Genomic DNA, 15,937 nt, shown 5'->3' with positions numbered 1-15,937 from the left:
GCTCCTCGGCCAATCAGCTTCTGCGGTCGAGCGACGCTGTGTCTCTGGAGGGTTGGCTTTGGACCGGAGCGACTTTGTGGCCTCAGGGGAGCGACATGGGAGTGAAGTTGGAGGTGTTTCGGGTCCGTGGGCGCCGGGGCGGGTGGGCACCGGAGCGGGAGGGCGGGGCGGGCGGGGCGTCTTCCTCGACCTGAGGAGGCAGCTCTGAGAAGGAGGATCCCAGGACAGGGCGCTCTGGGGAGGGACCCCGAGATCTGAGAAGGCCCTTTAGGGTCGGAAGCCCAGAGGAGGGGCTCCGGTGAGGGCGGCTCTGGGAGGGCTGCTGTGAGGAGGGCCTGCCGAGCGGGGTGGTCAGAGCCGGGGCTCTGGAAGGAAGAAGGCTGCAGACTCGGGGAGCTCTTGGGCTCAGGATGGGGGGGTGTGTCCGGTAGGGAGACTCCTACCCTAGGGAGTAGACGCCGAGGAACGAGGGGTTCGGGGAGCTCCCGGGACCCGCCTTGGGGGCGGGGCCGCGAGCGGGGAGCTCTGTGCTCCTGGGCCGGGGGGAGCGTGGCCTCCGGGAGGGAGCTTTCAGAAGTAAGGCGCCTTGGGTGATGGCGGCCAGACCCCGCAATCCTGGGGTTCTCGGGGCCCCCGAGGAGGGCGGCTGGGCGGTGCTAGAGGGTGGTCCGCAGGCTCTGAGCGGCCTGCGCCTCGCCGCCCCCTCGCAGATGACGCTCTACCTCACCTTCCCGGTGGCCATGTTCTGGATTGCCAACCAGGCCGAGTGGTTCGAGGGCTCCGTCATACAGCGGAAGGTGGGCGCCGGGAGTGCTCGTGGGCTTCCGGGGTGGGAGCGCAGGGGCGCCGGTGTCTGCCGGCCGGGAGCTCACCTGCCCTAGGTGTGGGCTCGGGAGGCTCCTGGCTCACCTGTGGCTTTACCCCCGCAGAGGGAGCTGTGGCCGCCTGAGAAGGAGGACCAGGTACGCGACACCCTCTTCCCCCCAGCGGGACAGGGGGCCTGGCTCCCCGCGACCGGGATGGGTCGGGAGCAGCGAGTGGAGCAGAGGACCACGTGGTTCCCTTGCCGTCCTCTCCCCACGCCGCGAAGCGGACCCGCTTGGACCTGCGTGTGACTGGCCCAGGGCTTCCCGCGCGGACACTGAAGCCTAAAGCCACGGCGGGGCGCAGGGGCGGGGTGGCGGTGCGGGAGGGCAGGGGGCACCAATGTCTGCCTCCCATGAGCTGACCTGTCATATGTCCCACCTCTTGCTCACCATTAGCGCCAAGAACTAGAAGAATTCAAAGCGAGGATACGGAAGCAGCGGGAGGAGAAGCTCCTTCGTGCTGCCCAGCAGAGCGCCTGAAACCCCCAAGTGCCCGCGTGCCACCCGTGAAACAACACACACTCAGTTCTTTCTCCTGCAAGTGTTTTATTGTCTGCTTTTGGGGGGCACGAGTGGGGCGCAAGATGGCTCAGGCCCTCACGGGGCTTGTGTCTGGGGCTGGGGGCTGCTGTTCCGACGGAAGCTGAGAGCAGAGGGGTCCAGAGGGGTGAGGAGGGGTTGGGGGCTCAGGGTCCCAGCTCGTTTCTGCGCTCCGTCCTGTGGAGGAAGAGGGGTCAACCAGAGGGAGAGGCCAAGGGCCGCACTGGCCCCAGGCGACGCAAGCATTGGAAGGAGGTGCAGGTGGGAACCTTGTTGCATCGCCGGCGTCTGCCCCCACCATCCTGGAGCTTCTACGTACCTTCGTTGCTCAACAGTTAGGGTGCAGTTTGGGTGTGAGGTGGGGGACCTTGGGGATCCCACTGGGGTCTTGATCAGAACCCAAGCTGTGCATGATTACACGTGACAGACACCCGTGAGTGTATGAGCTCGTGTGCCCTCCTCCCTGAGGCTGTCTTCCCAGGAGAGGGGTTTGCTCTGTCTACCCTCCCTGACACCCTCAGCCATGGCTCTGGCTTAATGTGCCCTCGGCGTGACCTTGTGGCCCTCTGGGCCTTGTCTGAGCCTTCGTTCTCCTGTCTAAAGTCAGGTATTGGATTGGCCAGGGCCTTGGGACAGGCAAGGACACAGGCAGGCACTCCTACCAGGCACTCATCTCCAAGGAGCATATGATAGACCGGTGGGGGTGAGATCCCATTCACTCTGAACTGGGGGTGAGAGGCAGGATTGGGGTGCTCAGCATGGCTGGTCTCCCTCAGCCCCAGCAGAATATCACCTACCTTGGGGCCCACAGGCTGGAAACCAGGCAGGGCGCTGACTGTCACACGCTGGTCATCCATGCGGCGACCCTGGGTGCTGGCCAGCATGTCTATGAGACTGTCCATCTCCGGCGTGGGGCCACTCTCTGCAGAGAGCACAAGCAGGTGACGGTGGACACATACACAGATGCCAGGGAACACGGCCAGCGGGACCCTCAGCCCACCCTCCCTCCCACTCCGGTTCTTCCCTGCCAAGCCTTGCCCCTAGACCCACAAGCATCTGTGTCCCCAGCTGCCCACTCCCTCTCAGACAGACTCTTGCCTAGATGGTAACTTGTCCTGTACCGCCCTACCCCGTTTACTCCTCCAGGCAGCACACCCTCCCTCCACCCACTGCCCACTCACGGCTCTTGGAGGTGGTGCCTGGCTCTGCCTGCAGCGAGCAGCGCTGCTCCTCCATTCGGTCGCCCTGCACATGGGTCAGCAGGTTGAAGAAGCCTTCTTGGTCTGGAGAGCCCGCCTGGGAGACAGACACATCTGGTCCAGCTGGCCCCTCAGTTGGGGGACCCCTCACTAGCTCCCACCTTGGCCCCGGCATCTGCCCTCCCCTCCGTGACTCTCACCATGGTCCCCGCTGATGCGCTGCTCTGCAGAGCTGCTGTGAATGAGACCAGAGTCTCCTTCACAATCCCAGCCCGCAGGGTCTGGCCATCGGTGCCTCTGCACGTGGTGCTGCCTCAAGGGAGAAGCTTCTCCATTCTAGATTGGGGCCCAACTATGGACACCAGCCAGGAAAACATCCCGGGGGCGGCCCAAAAATCCCAGCACCCCCCTCCCCCCAGCTCACCGGGCCACCGCTGAGCACTGCCCTGCCCTGGGGCTGTGGTAGGCACGTGGACCCTCATGCCCACCAGTACGTCCTTGGGCAGCAAACTGGGTCAGGGATCCCAAGAGACTCAATCGCTAATTAGATGCCCTACAAACTAGTTATTGTCATTCACTGCTCTTGAGGAATTGAGAGGGGGCGGGGGGACCTGCTTACCTTGGCACAGGGCACTGAACCCCCATCCACCTCTTCCCCGTCCATCTTTGCTCCCGCTTCCTGGACCCCGTCCGTTCTCTGCTGGCCTCTGGCCCAGCCCCAGGCCAGGAAAGGCTTTTTTAAAGGCAGACGGGGCAGTGGATACCCAGCCCAAATCCCCAGCTCACACCCATCTGCTCCCACCCAAGCTTAAGCCCCATAAAGATGATCCAGATAATGGTTTTCGCTGCACACTGCTGGGGCTGCTGTGGGGTAGGATGCGGGGTGCCCTGGGTTGGAACCTGGCAGGACTCCCTGTGCCTCCAGAACTCTCAGGTGGGACACAGCAGGCCAGAGCAGAGCCCCCACATTGGGTCGTGGGGGCTGGCTGGGCCCCATTGGGAAAGAACAGGGCTGCTCGGGGGGTCTGCAGCCCAGTAGCGGGAAGCAGTACGGCGGTCTCACCGGCCGGAAGGCAGTTGCCATCTGCAGGCAGTAGGGTAAGTCGGGCCTCAAGGCCCCTGAGGCACTCGCTGCCAGCCTAGCTCTGTCTCCTGGCGACCGCTGCCCCTACTCACTGTCCCTGGGTCTGGTTGCCTCCCATAGGCCCCCAAGGCGAGGTTTGGGGTCTCCTGTCTCTGATTTGTGCCTCCAGCCCTGCCTGGGGAGGGAGACAAAGCCCTGCCCCTGCTGCCCACCTCCTCCCACCCCACAGCTTTGGCTTCCTCTCAGTGGCCTGGGAGGGGATGCCCATGGGAGGCTCCCGTCCACACCCACTCCCTCCTCAAGATGCCTTTCTAGAAACTAGTGAAAGTTTCTTCCTGGAATAAATGGCCACATTGTCACCACCCCAGCCTGAGGGCCAAGCTTGGTCCCCCTCCGCAGGCAGCCCTGCCCTTATTCAGGGTCACACTCCACGCCTCAATCCTGGATGCCAGCGTGATGTGCTGCTCCGCCGCGGCTTAGAACACAGACATTACGGCACACAGTTCTGGAGGCCAGCGTCGGAACCACGTAGGAGGGCGCGCTCCTGAAGCTTGTGGGGGGGCCCTTCCTCGCCTCGCCCTGCTCCTAATGGCTGCCGCAGGCCTCAGGGGTCCCTGGATGGTAGCCGCAGTGCCACACTCGCAGCCTCTCATCACACGATGCTCCATGTGTCCTTGTCTTCACCTGGCCCCCAGTCATTGCATTAGGGACCCACCGACTGCAGCATAACCTCATTTTAACTCACCTGCGATGACCCTATTTCCAAATAGGGTCATATTCTGAGGTCCTGGGGGTTAGGGTTTCTTGTTTTCTTTTTATTGATTTCAGAGAAGAAGGGAGAGGGAGAGAGAGAGACATCAATGATGAGAGAGAACCATTGACTGGCTGCCTCCTGCACGCCCCACACAAGGGACTGAGCCTGCAATCCGGGTATGTGCCCTGACCAGGAATTGAACCGGCGACCTCTTGGCTCAAAGGTGGATACTCAACCTCTGAGCCACATTGGCCGGGCTCAGCATACCTTTTATAGGGATGAAGGGGACAGGAGCCCATTCAGCCTGTAACAGCTGAAAAGCCTGGTCACCCTCACAGAGTGCAGTGTGGGTGGCAGGCCCCTGTCCTAGGGGACAGGCTATGACGCTAGAGGGGATCCCAGCTTCCTCGTGGTCTCCCAGCGCCCCCCTTGGTCCCTGCAGATTGTCCTCCCCCCTTAGAAGCTGCAGGGGTCCCTCCTGCCCCTGCTCAGAACTCTCCCTTAGGCCTCACTGTCCTCAGGAGAAAACCCAAACACCTTGGGGGCCATGGAAATACTGTATTCTAGAACGGACTGATGATGGCTGCGCAACGCTGAATATGCTGAAAGCCGTTTAACAGTACTAATATGTGATATAACTCAACAGAACTGTTTTTTAAAATATATGTTATTGATTTTCCACAGAGAGGAAGGGAGAGGGATAGAGAGTTAGAAACATCCATGAGAGAGAAACATGGATCAGCTGCCTCCTGCACACTCCCCACTGAGGATGTGCCTGCAACTGAGGTACATGCCCTTGACCGGAATGGAACCTGGGACCCTTGAGTCCGCAGGCCGACGCTCTATCCACTGAGCCAAACCGGTTAGGGCTCAACAGAACTGTTAAAGAAAAGGAAAGGAGAGCGTGGGCGGGAGGGAGGAAAGGAGGGAAGGGCAGGGAAAGGGAGGAAGGAAAGATAGAAAAAAAGGAAGGAAAGGAAGGAAAAGAAAGAAGGTGGAAAAAGAACCCAAGTCTCTGTCTGGAGCGGCCAGCCCTGGTTTGCCTGGAACTGCTCCAGGTTATCAGGGTCCTGCACCCCAGGAACCTCTCAGTCCCAGGCAGATGGGCTGGCTTAGGCCTACTCTGCCCTCGGGAAAGCTGGCCTGTGCAGCCCCTCCAGCTCACCTCCTGGCCGGCCTTCCCCACCATCTCCTGCTCTTCGCTGCCTGGATCCCTGCATGGCTGCTGCTTGGTGTCATCCCGGTTAAGTCTAAAGGCCACCCCCTCAGAGGGTTCCTCTGTTTGCGACTCAGTGAAAGGACCTCATTTCCACGCGCAACAGTTCCACGACCGGTAAAGAACCCGTCCCCCACACGGCATTGCTACTATATCTCTGTTTCCTTCGGGGCAGAATTGATTATTTTCTCTCCCCTCCCTCCGGAACTCCACGCCAAGTCCCACATGGCAGACCTTTTGTTGTCTGCCCCGTGCCTACCCCATGCAAATGGCAATAAACACTAAATGGAGGAGCGGTTCAGGGCTCTGCCTTCACGCACGGGCATCACACTTTAAAGCCGAGCCCCCACCCATGCGGGGCTGGCCCAGGGCCAGCCTTTCACACAGCAGGGCCGGCCTGAAATTCCGAGTCTAGTGTGAACTGAGGTGTGTGTGAGCGTGCCACCCGCCCACGTGTCTATCAGCCTGGAATGTGACCGTCACCCATGACGGGTGTGTGCAACCAGCGCACCAGGCTGTGCGGAGCACCTCGGGGACGGCGCCCCGGTTGGTTCCGCCCTCACCTGCGGACGTTTGTGCTGACGGGAGGGAGGGAGCGGAGCACGTCGCGAGCGCGGAGGGGGCCGGCAGCGCTGCCGCTGTTGGGGCACATCTTCCACCTTCCTCCCCGGCCGGGCGGGGCGGGGCGGGGCCAGGCGGGGCGGGGCCCACGTGGGTGGTGCGCGAGGCCACGCCCCCACCTTTGACAGACCCGGAAGCGGCGGCGCCCCTTGGGGAAGATGGCGCCCTCGGGGCTGAAGGCGGTGGTGGGGGAAAGTGAGTGTCGCCCCGGGCCGGGCTCTGGCGTCCCCTGGGGGGCGGGGGCCGGGGGCGCACGGACTCTGGGGCCCCGGGGGCGGCCAGGTGGGTGCCGGGCCGGGCGTCGCACCTGCTCCTCGAGGGGGCGGGCGGCACTTGGCTGCACTGCCCCCCGGCTCCCCCGAGCCGGAGTCGAGCGCACCTGGGGGACTGCGCCCCGGGAGCCCGAGGGCCGGCTCCGGGCACAGCTGGGCGTCCAGGCTCCCGGGTCTCCGAGCGGGCAGCGTGCTGGGGGCTGGGTGCTGGGGCCCGATGCTGCAGGTTGGGGCCGGGCTGGGTGCTCTGACCGGCGATCCCAGCTGGGGGGCGTGCTCCGGGGGTGTGTCCAGGCCCCGGTTCTAGTCCAGGGGTGGGGGCCTTCCTCCGCGCCCCATGCGACGTGAGGACCCAGGCGTCCAGGCCGTGCGAGGCTGGACTTGGGGGAGGGGTGAAGATCGCCGTCCTGAACCTCGGGTAGTTCCGGCCTCAGCTGCTCCTTCCGCCCTGGCTGCCCAGATAACAGTGGTGACACTCGGGCAGGGCGGGCCATTCCTTCCCGTGTCCCCCTTCCGCTGGGCAGGCGGAGTGCGGTCAACCCCAGCACCCCAAATGAAGAAGGAACCTCCTGCATAGTGGTTAAAGGGAGCCCGGAAGGCCACTGATCCCATTTTACAGATGAGGAAACTGAGGCTGGAGGTTGGGTGATGGGATGACCGTAGCCAGGCACATTTCAAAGCCGGGACCAGGGGCTCCTGCATTCTCGTCCAGTGGAAACTGATGGAGGTGGAGTGGGGACTCTGGTCAAAACCTCCCCACCAGGCGAGGTTGACGTAGCCCATGGTGAGGCCAAGTCCATTTCTGGAGGCAGGAAGACCGTACGCAAGCCCTGACTTTGCAGTTATTGCTCATCTAAAGTGTATTTATCCGGCTGCTTGTATAACAGGCTCTGAGCCACTTGGCCATTCAGGGTTCCTAGTCTCGTCACTTGCCCTCTTTTAACCTCCGCTTCCCTGTTTACAAGTTGGGGGGTGACACCAGGAGCTACGTCACAGAATGGGGGAGGGGTAAACAGGAGTGAAGATGGAAGTCCAGCCTGGAACCCAGAAGGCTTAAGGGTGTGTGTCGGGGGCAGAGGACCCAGCATCCTAAGCCCACCCTCCTCCACAGAAATTTTGAGTGGAGTCATTCGGAGCGTCAAAAAGGATGGCGAATGGAAGGTAGGAGTGAGCCAGAATGGTTCGTGCAAACAAATGTGGGGTGCCCTGAATGTGAGGCACCCCCAAACTCCCTGAGGGGTCTGGGTGGGTCTGATGAGTGGGGTTGGGGTCCTGGGTCCTCCCATCCAGCTCTTGAAGCTGACAGTCCTGCTCACCACCCCAGCCCCACCTCTGGGGCAGCTTCAGCCTCTCTTGCCCACCTGTCTGCCCATCGTCCATCTCTCCATCCATCTGGACAGGTGCTCATCATGGACCACCCAAGCATGCGCATTTTGTCATCCTGCTGCAAGATGTCAGACATCCTGGCTGAGGGCATCACCAGTGAGTGACACCCCACCCCATGCTCTCCAGAGGGGACCTGAGTGTGGGAGCTCATGATGGGCAACCCCCACATAGGACTCCCCAACTGGGCAACCCCTGTGTGTGTACCTGTGTAGAACCCTCAGGGTGAACTCCGTGCGGGGCCCCAGAATGCATAGCCCCTGGGTGTGGCTGTGTGACCCTGACACGGGCTGTGCGCCGGTCCCAGTGCTGCCTTCATGGGTCCCTTCCTCTGTTCCGACTAGTTGTGGAGGACATCAGCAAGCGGCGGGAACCCATCCCCAGCCTGGAGGCCATTTACTTGTTGAGCCCCACGGAGAAGGTGCCTATGTGAGCGAGTGTGTGAGTGCGTGGTGCACGCCCCGTCTGCATGTGTGTGGGAGCGCAGGCAAGGCTGAGGGGCTGGGGTAGCGGACAGGGGGCTCTGGGGGTGCAGGGCCAGGCCTGGAGATTGATCTGCATCCCTCAGTCGGTGCAGGCCCTGATCGCAGACTTCCGGGGGACCCCGACCTTCACCTACAAAGCGGCACACATCTTCTTCACAGACAGTGAGTGAGGATCACCTGCGGAGAGCGCCGGAGAAGGGGGTGAGGCTGGGGTGGGGCCGGCCCTGGTCTAATGTCCCCTCTTGCCCACCCTAGCCTGCCCTGAGCCTCTGTTCACTGAGCTGGGCCGCTCCCGTCTGGCAAAGGTAGTGAAGACGCTGAAGGAGATCCACCTTGCCTTCCTCCCCTATGAGGCCCAGGTACAGCCCAGCCTGGCCCTGGGCAGGTTGTGGGGGTCTGCTACCCGGCAGCCCAGGTTCCCTCAGAAACAGGCTCAGAGACAAGTAAAGGGGACAGCGAGTCAGAGGCAGGGGCCAACACAGAATGACTGGGGCACCTGGAGCTGCGTCCCACTGGGCAGCTGCAAGGGGCATGGAGCAGCCCCTGAGTTGTCCCGCCTAGGGGGGTGGGTGCTGGGGCATTTCTCCGGCCCCTCCTCCAGGCGGGCGCCCGCCTCAGGCAGCGCTGGCACTGGTGTCCTTGCAGGTCTTCTCCCTGGACGCCCCCCACAGCACCTACAACCTCTACTGCCCCTTCCGGGCAGGGCAGCGGGCACGGCAGCTTGAGGCGCTGGCCCAGCAGATTGCCACGCTTTGCGCCACCCTGCAGGAGTACCCAGCCATCCGCTACCACAAGTGGGTACCCCACCCTGATGCTGCCCTCTGACCCCGGCCCCATCCTGCATCCCACCTTTCCCCTCTTTTTGGACCCTAGCCCCAGTCCTCACCCTGTTACCTGACTCCTATCCCTGGCCCCATCCTTGACCCCCAGTCTGTGCTAGCCCTCCCCAACACCACTCCCTCTGGCCCCATATCTGCCCATCCCACCCCCAGGGGACCAGAGGACACGGCCCAGCTGGCCCACGCAGTCCTGGCCAAGCTGAATGCCTTCAAGGCAGACACTCCCAGTCTGGGCGAGGTAAGGGGATGTGCTGGGGAGGTGGGGCGAGGCCCCAGCCAGGGTCAGGGTTAATGTCCTCATCCCTGCCCACCCCAGGGCCCCGAGAAAACCCGCTCGCAGCTGCTGATCATGGACCGGGCGGCCGACCCCGTGTCCCCACTGCTGCATGAGCTCACGTTCCAGGCCATGGCCTATGACTTGCTGGACATTGAGCAGGACACGTACAGGTGGGCGGTTCCCGGAAACCCCTTTCCCCCATCACAACTGACCCGGGCCCCTGGGCCCCTGGGTCCCTGGTCCTCAGCTCGTGCTCCTGACCTTCGTGTCTCCCTCCTGCAGGTACGAGACCACCGGGCTGAGCGAGGCCTGTGAGAAGGCGGTGCTGCTGGATGAGGACGATGACCTGTGGGTAGAGCTGCGGCACATGCACATTGCGGACGTGTCCAAGTACGTGCGTGGGGGAGGGCAGCTGGGGGTGGGCCCTTCTGCACCGTGGTCCCCGCCTGTATCCCTCCCACCAGCATCACCACTGCTCCCCCACTGCGGCCTGGCACAGGCCTTCCACCCTTGGTGAGTGCTCCCCTCTACAAGCCACGCCCCTCAGCCAACTCTCCAGTGTCCCCAGTGTGGGCTGGCACCCGGCATGGTGCAGGGACATGTGTCCCCTGGCTCCCAGACCTCCCCCCCAGCTCTGTGACCCCCACACTGCCCTCAAGCTACATTCTTGGCACCAGCCCCAAACCTCACCCCTACCCACCCTCACTGCCAGGAAGGTCACGGAGCTCCTGAAGACATTCTGTGAGAGCAAGAGAATGACCACCGACAAGGTAGGGCCGGCCTGCACGAGGAAGGGCAGCTTGGGGGGGGGGGGGGGCTCAGCCTGGATCCCAAGCCTGGAGTGGGAACCTCACCCCACTCCGTCCCTAGGCCAACATCAAAGACCTGTCCCACATCCTGAAAAAGATGCCACAATACCAGAAGGAGCTGAACAAGGTGAGCACAGGCAGGAACCTGCCCCCCACTCTGCCACCCATCTCCCCTTGGCTCAGTGTCCGTCACCCCTGATTCCCCCACCTGCCCCCGTCTCCCCTCAGTCTGTCCCCCTGACTCCCCCACGCTGCCCCCGTCTCCCCTCAGTCTGTCCCCCTGACTCCCCCACGCTGCCCCCGTCTCCCCTCAGTCTGTCCCCCTGACTCCCCCACGCTGCCCCCGTCTCCCCTCAGTCTGTCCCCCTGACTCCCCCACCTGCCCCCATCTCCCCTCAGTCTGTCCCCCTGACTCCCCCACCTGCCCCCATCTCCCCTCAGTCTGTCCCCCTGACTCCCCCACCTGCCCCCATCTCCCCTCAGTCTGTCCCCCTGACTCCCCCACCTGCCCCCATCTCCCCTCAGTCTGTCCCCCTGACTCCCCCACCTGCCCCCGTCTCCCCTCAGTCTGTCCCCCTGACTCCCCCACCTGCCCCCGTCTCCCCTCAGTCTGTCCCCCTGACTCCCCCACCTGCCCCCGTCTCCCCTCAGTCTGTCCCCCTGACTCCCCCACGCTGCCCCCGTCTCCCCTCAGTCTGTCCCCCTGACTCCCCCACCTGCCCCCGTCTCCCCTCAGTCTGTCACCCTGACTCCCCCACCTGCCCCCGTCTCCCCTCAGCCTGTCACCCTGACTCCCCCACCTGCCCCCATCTCCCCTCAGTCTGTCCCCCTGACTCCCCCACCTGCCCCCGTCTCCCCTCAGCCTGTCCCCCTGACTCCCCCACCTGCCCCCGTCTCCCCTCAGTCTGTCCCCCTGACTCCCCCACCTGCCCCCGTCTCCCCTCAGCCTGTCCCCCTGACTCCCACTCCCCACCCCGCAGTATTCCACGCACCTGCACTTGGCTGACGACTGCATGAAGCGCTTCAAGGGCCCCGTGGAGAAGCTGTGCGGTGTGGAGCAGGTGGGCAGCTGAGGGCCGGCGGGACAGGGGGGCCCATGTGGAGGGAGGGCTTGCTGGTGGCCGGGGCTGAGCCTGCAGAGACCAGGCACGAGGAGGAAGCAGGCCCCAAAGGGCTAGGGGGTCCCCGGCATGTTCCTGCCACGCCCCTCCCCCAGGCGGCGGGCATGGCCGCTGACCTCCGCTCCCGCAGGACCTGGCCCTGGGCTCGGACGCGGAGGGGGAGAAGATCAAGGACGCCATGAAGCTGATCGTGCCCGTGCTGCTGGACGCAGCAGTGCCCGCCTACGACAAGATCCGCGTCCTGTTGCTCTACATTCTCCTGCGGAACGGTGGGTGGGGGTGGGGTCTGGGCTTCTGTGATTCCTCAGGACACCCCCTCCAGTGACCTGGGAACCCCCATTGACATGCGAGCGCCATTAGCACGCAGGACCCTAAGAACCTGTGACTCCTTCCAACTTGGTCCCTCAACTAATTCCAGAGGACACCCCCCCCCGCCCCCCGCCCGCCCCCCCCCCCCCCCCGTTTGCCCTGCGAGGCTCCATCCCCACCCAGAATCTGATGGCAGGCCCTGCAGGCCCTGGGACCTCACACACCCTAACCCAGGAGGTCGCATGGCCACCTTCTGTCCCCCTGCCCTCCCAGCGCCCACCCCATGAGAATCCCACCCATGAGAGCCCACCCACCCCTCCACCAGGTGTCAGTGAGGAGAACCTGGCCAAGCTGATCCAGCACGCCAACGTGCAGGCCCACAGCAGCCTCATCCGGAATCTGGAGCAGTTGGGGGCCACTGTCACCAACCCCGGGGTATGCGGGGGGGGGGGGGGGGGGGGCGGGGGGGTGTCGGCAGAGTCTGGGTGGGAGGCAGATGTAGGCTTAGTGGGGGCGGAGCCCTGGGGGGTGGGGTCCACAGGGTATGGTGTGGTTTGGGGTGGGGGTGGGGGGCAGAGAATGCTGTGCAGTGATTGGTCTGTCCCCAGCGCGGGCACCATTCAGGGTGGTGAGGTGTGGGCAGAGCCCAGGTCCTGGGGAATGTGGTGCAGTCCCCACGGCGGCAGCTCGTCGCTAGCCCTGCGGTGAGCACACACAGTGGCCTGGGCTCCTGGGCGTCTCGGGACTCCTGTGCACCCAGCACACCCAGCAGCTTCCTCTGCTCAGCCTTCTGCTCAGCCTCTCCTGTCTGGCCCTACACATCCTCCACACCCCAGTGCGCCTCAGTTCCCGTCTCCCGGTCCCCCAGCTCCACCTCCCGCCTCTCCGTTCCCCCGTTTCTCTGTGTCCTCCCATCTCTGTCCTCATTTCTCTTTGTCCTCTTTCTCTGTGCTCCCTCTTTGTCTCACTGTCTCTGTATTTCTCCCCCCCCCCCCTCATTCTCTCTAGTTCTGTCCATATCCCCATCTTTCTGCAACCGCCCAAGCAGCAGGAGCCCCCAGCCTCCCCCTCAATCCCCCACCGCCTGCAGGGCCCTGGGGTCTCCAGCCGGCTGGAGCGGAGGGAGCGCTTGGAGCCCACCTATCAGCTGTCCCGCTGGACTCCAGTCGTCAAGGATGTGATGGAGGTACCACGGGTGGGGGTGGGGGTGGGCCCTGGGAGGGTAGGGGCTGAGGCCTCACCTCTCCTGCCCCCATCCAGGCATCAGCTCAGCCCCCTCATGCTCAGAGCCTTGGGGCATCATGAAATATCCCTTGTTACAGGCATCCCCAGCATCTAGCCTGCTCTGCCAGGGGGTACCCCAAACCCACACCCAAGGAATTGGGGCAGCAGAAGGGCCCCTTGTGGGAGGGCTCAGTTTCTGTCCACCCACCGGTGCCTCCTGTGACCCTCTCCACCCCCCAGTCTCTTCCCCTGTCTCTGGGAAAGCCCCCTGCCCTCCCCCCCCGTGCCTCCCCCCTGCCCATCCTCGGCACTAAAAGCAGCAAAAAGAAAAAGGGCCAGGTCAGGGCCCGCTTCCTGGCTCCCAGCCTGCTGTCCCTGCGGAGTCCTGGCACTCCCACATGCTCGGGGCCAGTGACCTTGACTCCTCCAAGGACCATGAGCGCCTGGTGCCCGGGTCTCTGAGGGGCACTGGAGTCCAACAAGGACAGAGGGTCCAGACTCCTAGGTCCCCAAGGGGATGGAGAGGCAGATGGTGGCTCCTGTCTGCCCGGATCTTGGCTCCTGAAACACCTAGTGAGGGATTCCAGGGCCTGGGCCCCATCGCCTGAAGCTTCTCTCCCAAGCCTCCCTTTCTGGCCCCAGGATGCTGTGGAGGACCGGCTGGACCGGAAGCTGTGGCCCTTCGTGTCTGACCCCGCCCCCATGCCAAGCTCTCAGGCTGCAGTCAGGTGAAGGTGTTGGGGTTGCCCCCTGCTGGTGCCCAGGCCCGTTAGTTGAGGGGCGTGGAGGTGTCTCCTGCCCAGACTGACCTCTGCCCTCCCCGCCCCACCCACACAGTGCCCGCTTCGGCCACTGGCACAAGAACAAGGCTGGTGTGGAGGCCCGGGCGGGGCCCCGGCTCATCATCTACATTCTGGGCGGCGTGGCCATGTCGGAAATGAGGGCCGCCTACGAAGTGACCAGGGCCACGGATGGCAAGTGGGAGGTGCTGATTGGTGAGTAGCCAGGACTGGGGTCCCTCGCGCTGGGGCTGGACTCCCAGGTCCTTTAGGAGGTGGGCCTGACAGCTGGGTGCTTAGCGCCCACCTCTGCAGAGCTAGCGCCTGAGAGCCCGGACGAGGGAAGGGGCCTGGGTTCCCCGGGAGGGGTCGGCTGGGGCTGGTCCCTGTGTGTACACGGGGTGCTCAGAGCCAAGGCCTGGTCCCCCAGTGACAGCCTCCCTGGCTGGGGGTGTCAGGGACCCAGGCATCGACCCCAACCCTCCCCTCCTGCCCAGGCTCCTCACACATCCTCACTCCAACCCGCTTCCTGGACGACCTCAAGATGCTGGACCAGAAGTTAGAGGACATTTCCTTGCCTTGACCGTCCAGGCCCACCCTGACCTGCACCCCTCCCTTTCCAGAAAAATAAAGTCCTCTCTTCTGTCTGGGGCCAGCACCCATCTGCTTTCTTTCCGAGGGCGCGGTAACGGGCGGGTGGCCTCCGCAGCCTGTGCCTCTAGCCCCGCCACACCCTGCGGTCCTGCCAGAGGGCGCCTGGGGCCGAGTGGAGGTGAAGGACTTGGGCTCTGGTTTGAATAGTGTCTCCCAGACCGACTAGTTGTTAGGTCCTGGCCGATTTGCGGGGTTCCCCTCCCCAAAACGGGGCTGGTGATGCCATGCTCTGCAGAGGAAATAAGAGATGGTGGCAGAAAGCTGATGGGTGATGGTTGCTGTTCCTCCAGTGTCACCAGAGTGACCTTGACGGCTCCAAGGGAGCAAACACAGTGCCCCCCCCACGCCCCTGGGAACTGTCCTGAGAGGCTGCAGCCCCACAGGCTGGGTCTCCTCCAGCTCCCAGGATCAGCAAGTCATGCCTGACTCCCACCCCAGCAAGTGAGAACTCTCCCTGCTCACCCTCCTCCTAACCCCAGGGTGTGCCCAAGGGCTCCTAACTACAGACTTCCCAGAGCCTTTGCCGGAGTGTGCCTCTCCCAGGACGGCCATAACCATGCCCCACAGTCCCGGCGACTCCCACCACAAAGCTGCCTTCTCCCGGCTGAGCAGGCTGGAAGCACAAATGAAGGTGTTGGCAGAGTTGGCTTCTCCTGAGGCCTCTCTCCTGGACTCCTGGACAGCTGTCTTCTCCCTGCGCCCCCCCCCCTAGGTCCCCCTTCTAAGTGCGCCCTCATCTCTTAAAAGGGCACCAGCCATATCGGACTAGGTCCCACCCTCATGACTTCATTTTAACTTGTCTCTTTGAAGGCCCTTTAAATAGTCACATTCCGAGGTACTGAAGGTTGGGGCTTCAACATACGGATTTTAGGGGGACACAGTTCAGCCCAGAACACTCAGCTGAAGTGAGATGTGAGCAGCAGCACTAACAGGACAGATGACACTCGTCTGGGGTGCAGATGCATAGCCAGGCAGAGGCCGGGCGGAGGGGTCTGTGGGAGGCCAGCCGGGCAGCCAGGGAAGGCTTCCTGGAGGAGGTGGGTTTGAGCGGAGAACGAAGAGGAGTCAGGGAGGGGAGGAGAGGGCACCGCGGAGGCAAACGCAGGAGAGTGGCATGAAGCCGGAGGGACTGGCATGAAGCCGGAGGGACTGGCATGAAGCCGGAGGGACGCGTCCAGAGGCCAGGGCCTGGCGGGTGGCGGGTGAGCTGGGCGTGGCTGCCCCTCCCCGCCCCGGAGCGCGGCTCATTTCACTCGGCCACCCCGGGGGCAGCCCTGGGCTGGAGCCCGCACTGGGCTGGGACCGGGCGGGGCACCCAGGGCCGTTCTTCCCCGCTGCTGAGGACTTGGCGCTGATGTTGGAGCCAACGATGCTTTTCAGAACTCGGGGCCTAAGGCCACTTTTCTAGAAGAATCGCCCGCGCAGTGCGTAGGTGGGGCCTGCGGAGGCCCTGAGTCGGCCCCAGCAATTCTAGGGTTTATGACTCCAACCAGGGCAGGAGGGTG

At 63.6% G+C, this 15,937-nt stretch overlaps 3 protein-coding genes across 6 annotated transcripts; 2 read left to right on the top strand and 1 right to left on the bottom strand.

The window, feature by feature from the left end:
* The first annotated feature begins 17 nt into the window (after positions 1–17).
* Positions 18–1,402, top strand: PET100 (PET100 cytochrome c oxidase chaperone). Its single transcript, XM_081092852.1, has 4 exons — positions 18–122; positions 711–797; positions 930–962; positions 1,263–1,402. The coding sequence occupies exons 1-4, from the start codon at positions 96–98 to the stop codon at positions 1,344–1,346; spliced, it is 231 nt and encodes a 76-aa protein (XP_080948978.1). The 5' UTR covers positions 18–95; the 3' UTR covers positions 1,347–1,402.
* PCP2 (Purkinje cell protein 2) lies at positions 1,399–6,341 on the bottom strand. 3 transcript variants are annotated; one of them, XM_081092850.1, is made up of 6 exons: positions 6,223–6,330; positions 4,435–4,500; positions 3,225–3,338; positions 2,588–2,702; positions 2,204–2,328; positions 1,399–1,583 (listed from the first exon to the last, which is right to left on the bottom strand). In XM_081092850.1, exons 3-6 carry the CDS (start codon positions 3,267–3,269, stop codon positions 1,464–1,466), a joined length of 405 nt encoding a protein of 134 aa, XP_080948976.1. In that variant the 5' UTR covers positions 3,270–3,338; positions 4,435–4,500; positions 6,223–6,330; the 3' UTR covers positions 1,399–1,463. The 3 variants fall into 3 exon arrangements, with proteins under 3 accessions (XP_080948976.1, XP_080948977.1, XP_080948975.1); XM_081092851.1 differs by lacking the exon at positions 3,225–3,338 and having other exon boundaries at positions 6,223–6,341; XM_081092849.1 differs by lacking the exons at positions 3,225–3,338; positions 4,435–4,500; positions 6,223–6,330 and having other exon boundaries at positions 2,588–2,832.
* A 71-nt stretch (positions 6,342–6,412) lies between these two features.
* STXBP2 (syntaxin binding protein 2) lies at positions 6,413–14,435 on the top strand. Of its 2 annotated transcripts, none has more exons than XR_013996082.1 (19): positions 6,413–6,475; positions 7,664–7,713; positions 7,953–8,034; positions 8,280–8,356; positions 8,504–8,582; positions 8,676–8,779; positions 9,066–9,214; positions 9,413–9,497; positions 9,576–9,706; positions 9,819–9,926; positions 10,249–10,306; positions 10,407–10,472; positions 11,326–11,406; positions 11,597–11,735; positions 12,101–12,210; positions 12,784–12,961; positions 13,642–13,727; positions 13,837–13,994; positions 14,276–14,435. XR_013996082.1 is itself a non-coding variant. In XM_081092848.1 (19 exons), the coding sequence occupies exons 1-19, from the start codon at positions 6,439–6,441 to the stop codon at positions 14,359–14,361; spliced, it is 1,782 nt and encodes a 593-aa protein (XP_080948974.1). In that variant the 5' UTR covers positions 6,413–6,438; the 3' UTR covers positions 14,362–14,435. The 2 variants fall into 2 exon arrangements, 1 of the variants encoding a protein (XP_080948974.1); XM_081092848.1 differs by having other exon boundaries at positions 12,866–12,961.
* Positions 14,436–15,937: the final 1,502 nt, after the last annotated feature.

The sequence above is a fragment of the Myotis nattereri genome (genome assembly GCF_964212035.1).
Source record: "Myotis nattereri genome assembly, chromosome: 5".
In the NCBI taxonomy this organism is placed as follows: Eukaryota; Metazoa; Chordata; class Mammalia; order Chiroptera; family Vespertilionidae; genus Myotis; species Myotis nattereri.
This window is presented reverse-complemented; position numbering and strand designations above follow the sequence as displayed.

What these genes read in the sequence shown, in the direction of transcription:
- PCP2 (XM_081092849.1), bottom strand. Translation starts at nt 2,780, where the DNA reads ATGCCGGGGCCAAGGTGGGAGCTAGTGAGGGGTCCCCCAACTGAGGGG. An exon ending in AGGCACCACCTCCAAGAGCC is followed by an intron (nt 2,329 to 2,587) that starts GTGAGTGGGCAG and finishes TGCTCTCTGCAG; the next exon opens with AGAGTGGCCCCACGCCGGAG. An exon ending in TCCAGCCTGTGGGCCCCAAG is followed by an intron (nt 1,584 to 2,203) that starts GTAGGTGATATT and finishes CTTCCTCCACAG; the next exon opens with GACGGAGCGCAGAAACGAGC.
- STXBP2 (XM_081092848.1), top strand. Translation starts at nt 6,439, where the DNA reads ATGGCGCCCTCGGGGCTGAAGGCGGTGGTGGGGGAAA. An exon ending in GAAGGCGGTGGTGGGGGAAA is followed by an intron (nt 6,476 to 7,663) that starts GTGAGTGTCGCC and finishes CCTCCTCCACAG; the next exon opens with AAATTTTGAGTGGAGTCATT. An exon ending in TCCTCCCCTATGAGGCCCAG is followed by an intron (nt 8,780 to 9,065) that starts GTACAGCCCAGC and finishes GTGTCCTTGCAG; the next exon opens with GTCTTCTCCCTGGACGCCCC.
- PET100 (XM_081092852.1), top strand. Translation starts at nt 96, where the DNA reads ATGGGAGTGAAGTTGGAGGTGTTTCGG. An exon ending in GCTCCGTCATACAGCGGAAG is followed by an intron (nt 798 to 929) that starts GTGGGCGCCGGG and finishes TTACCCCCGCAG; the next exon opens with AGGGAGCTGTGGCCGCCTGA. An exon ending in CGCCTGAGAAGGAGGACCAG is followed by an intron (nt 963 to 1,262) that starts GTACGCGACACC and finishes GCTCACCATTAG; the next exon opens with CGCCAAGAACTAGAAGAATT.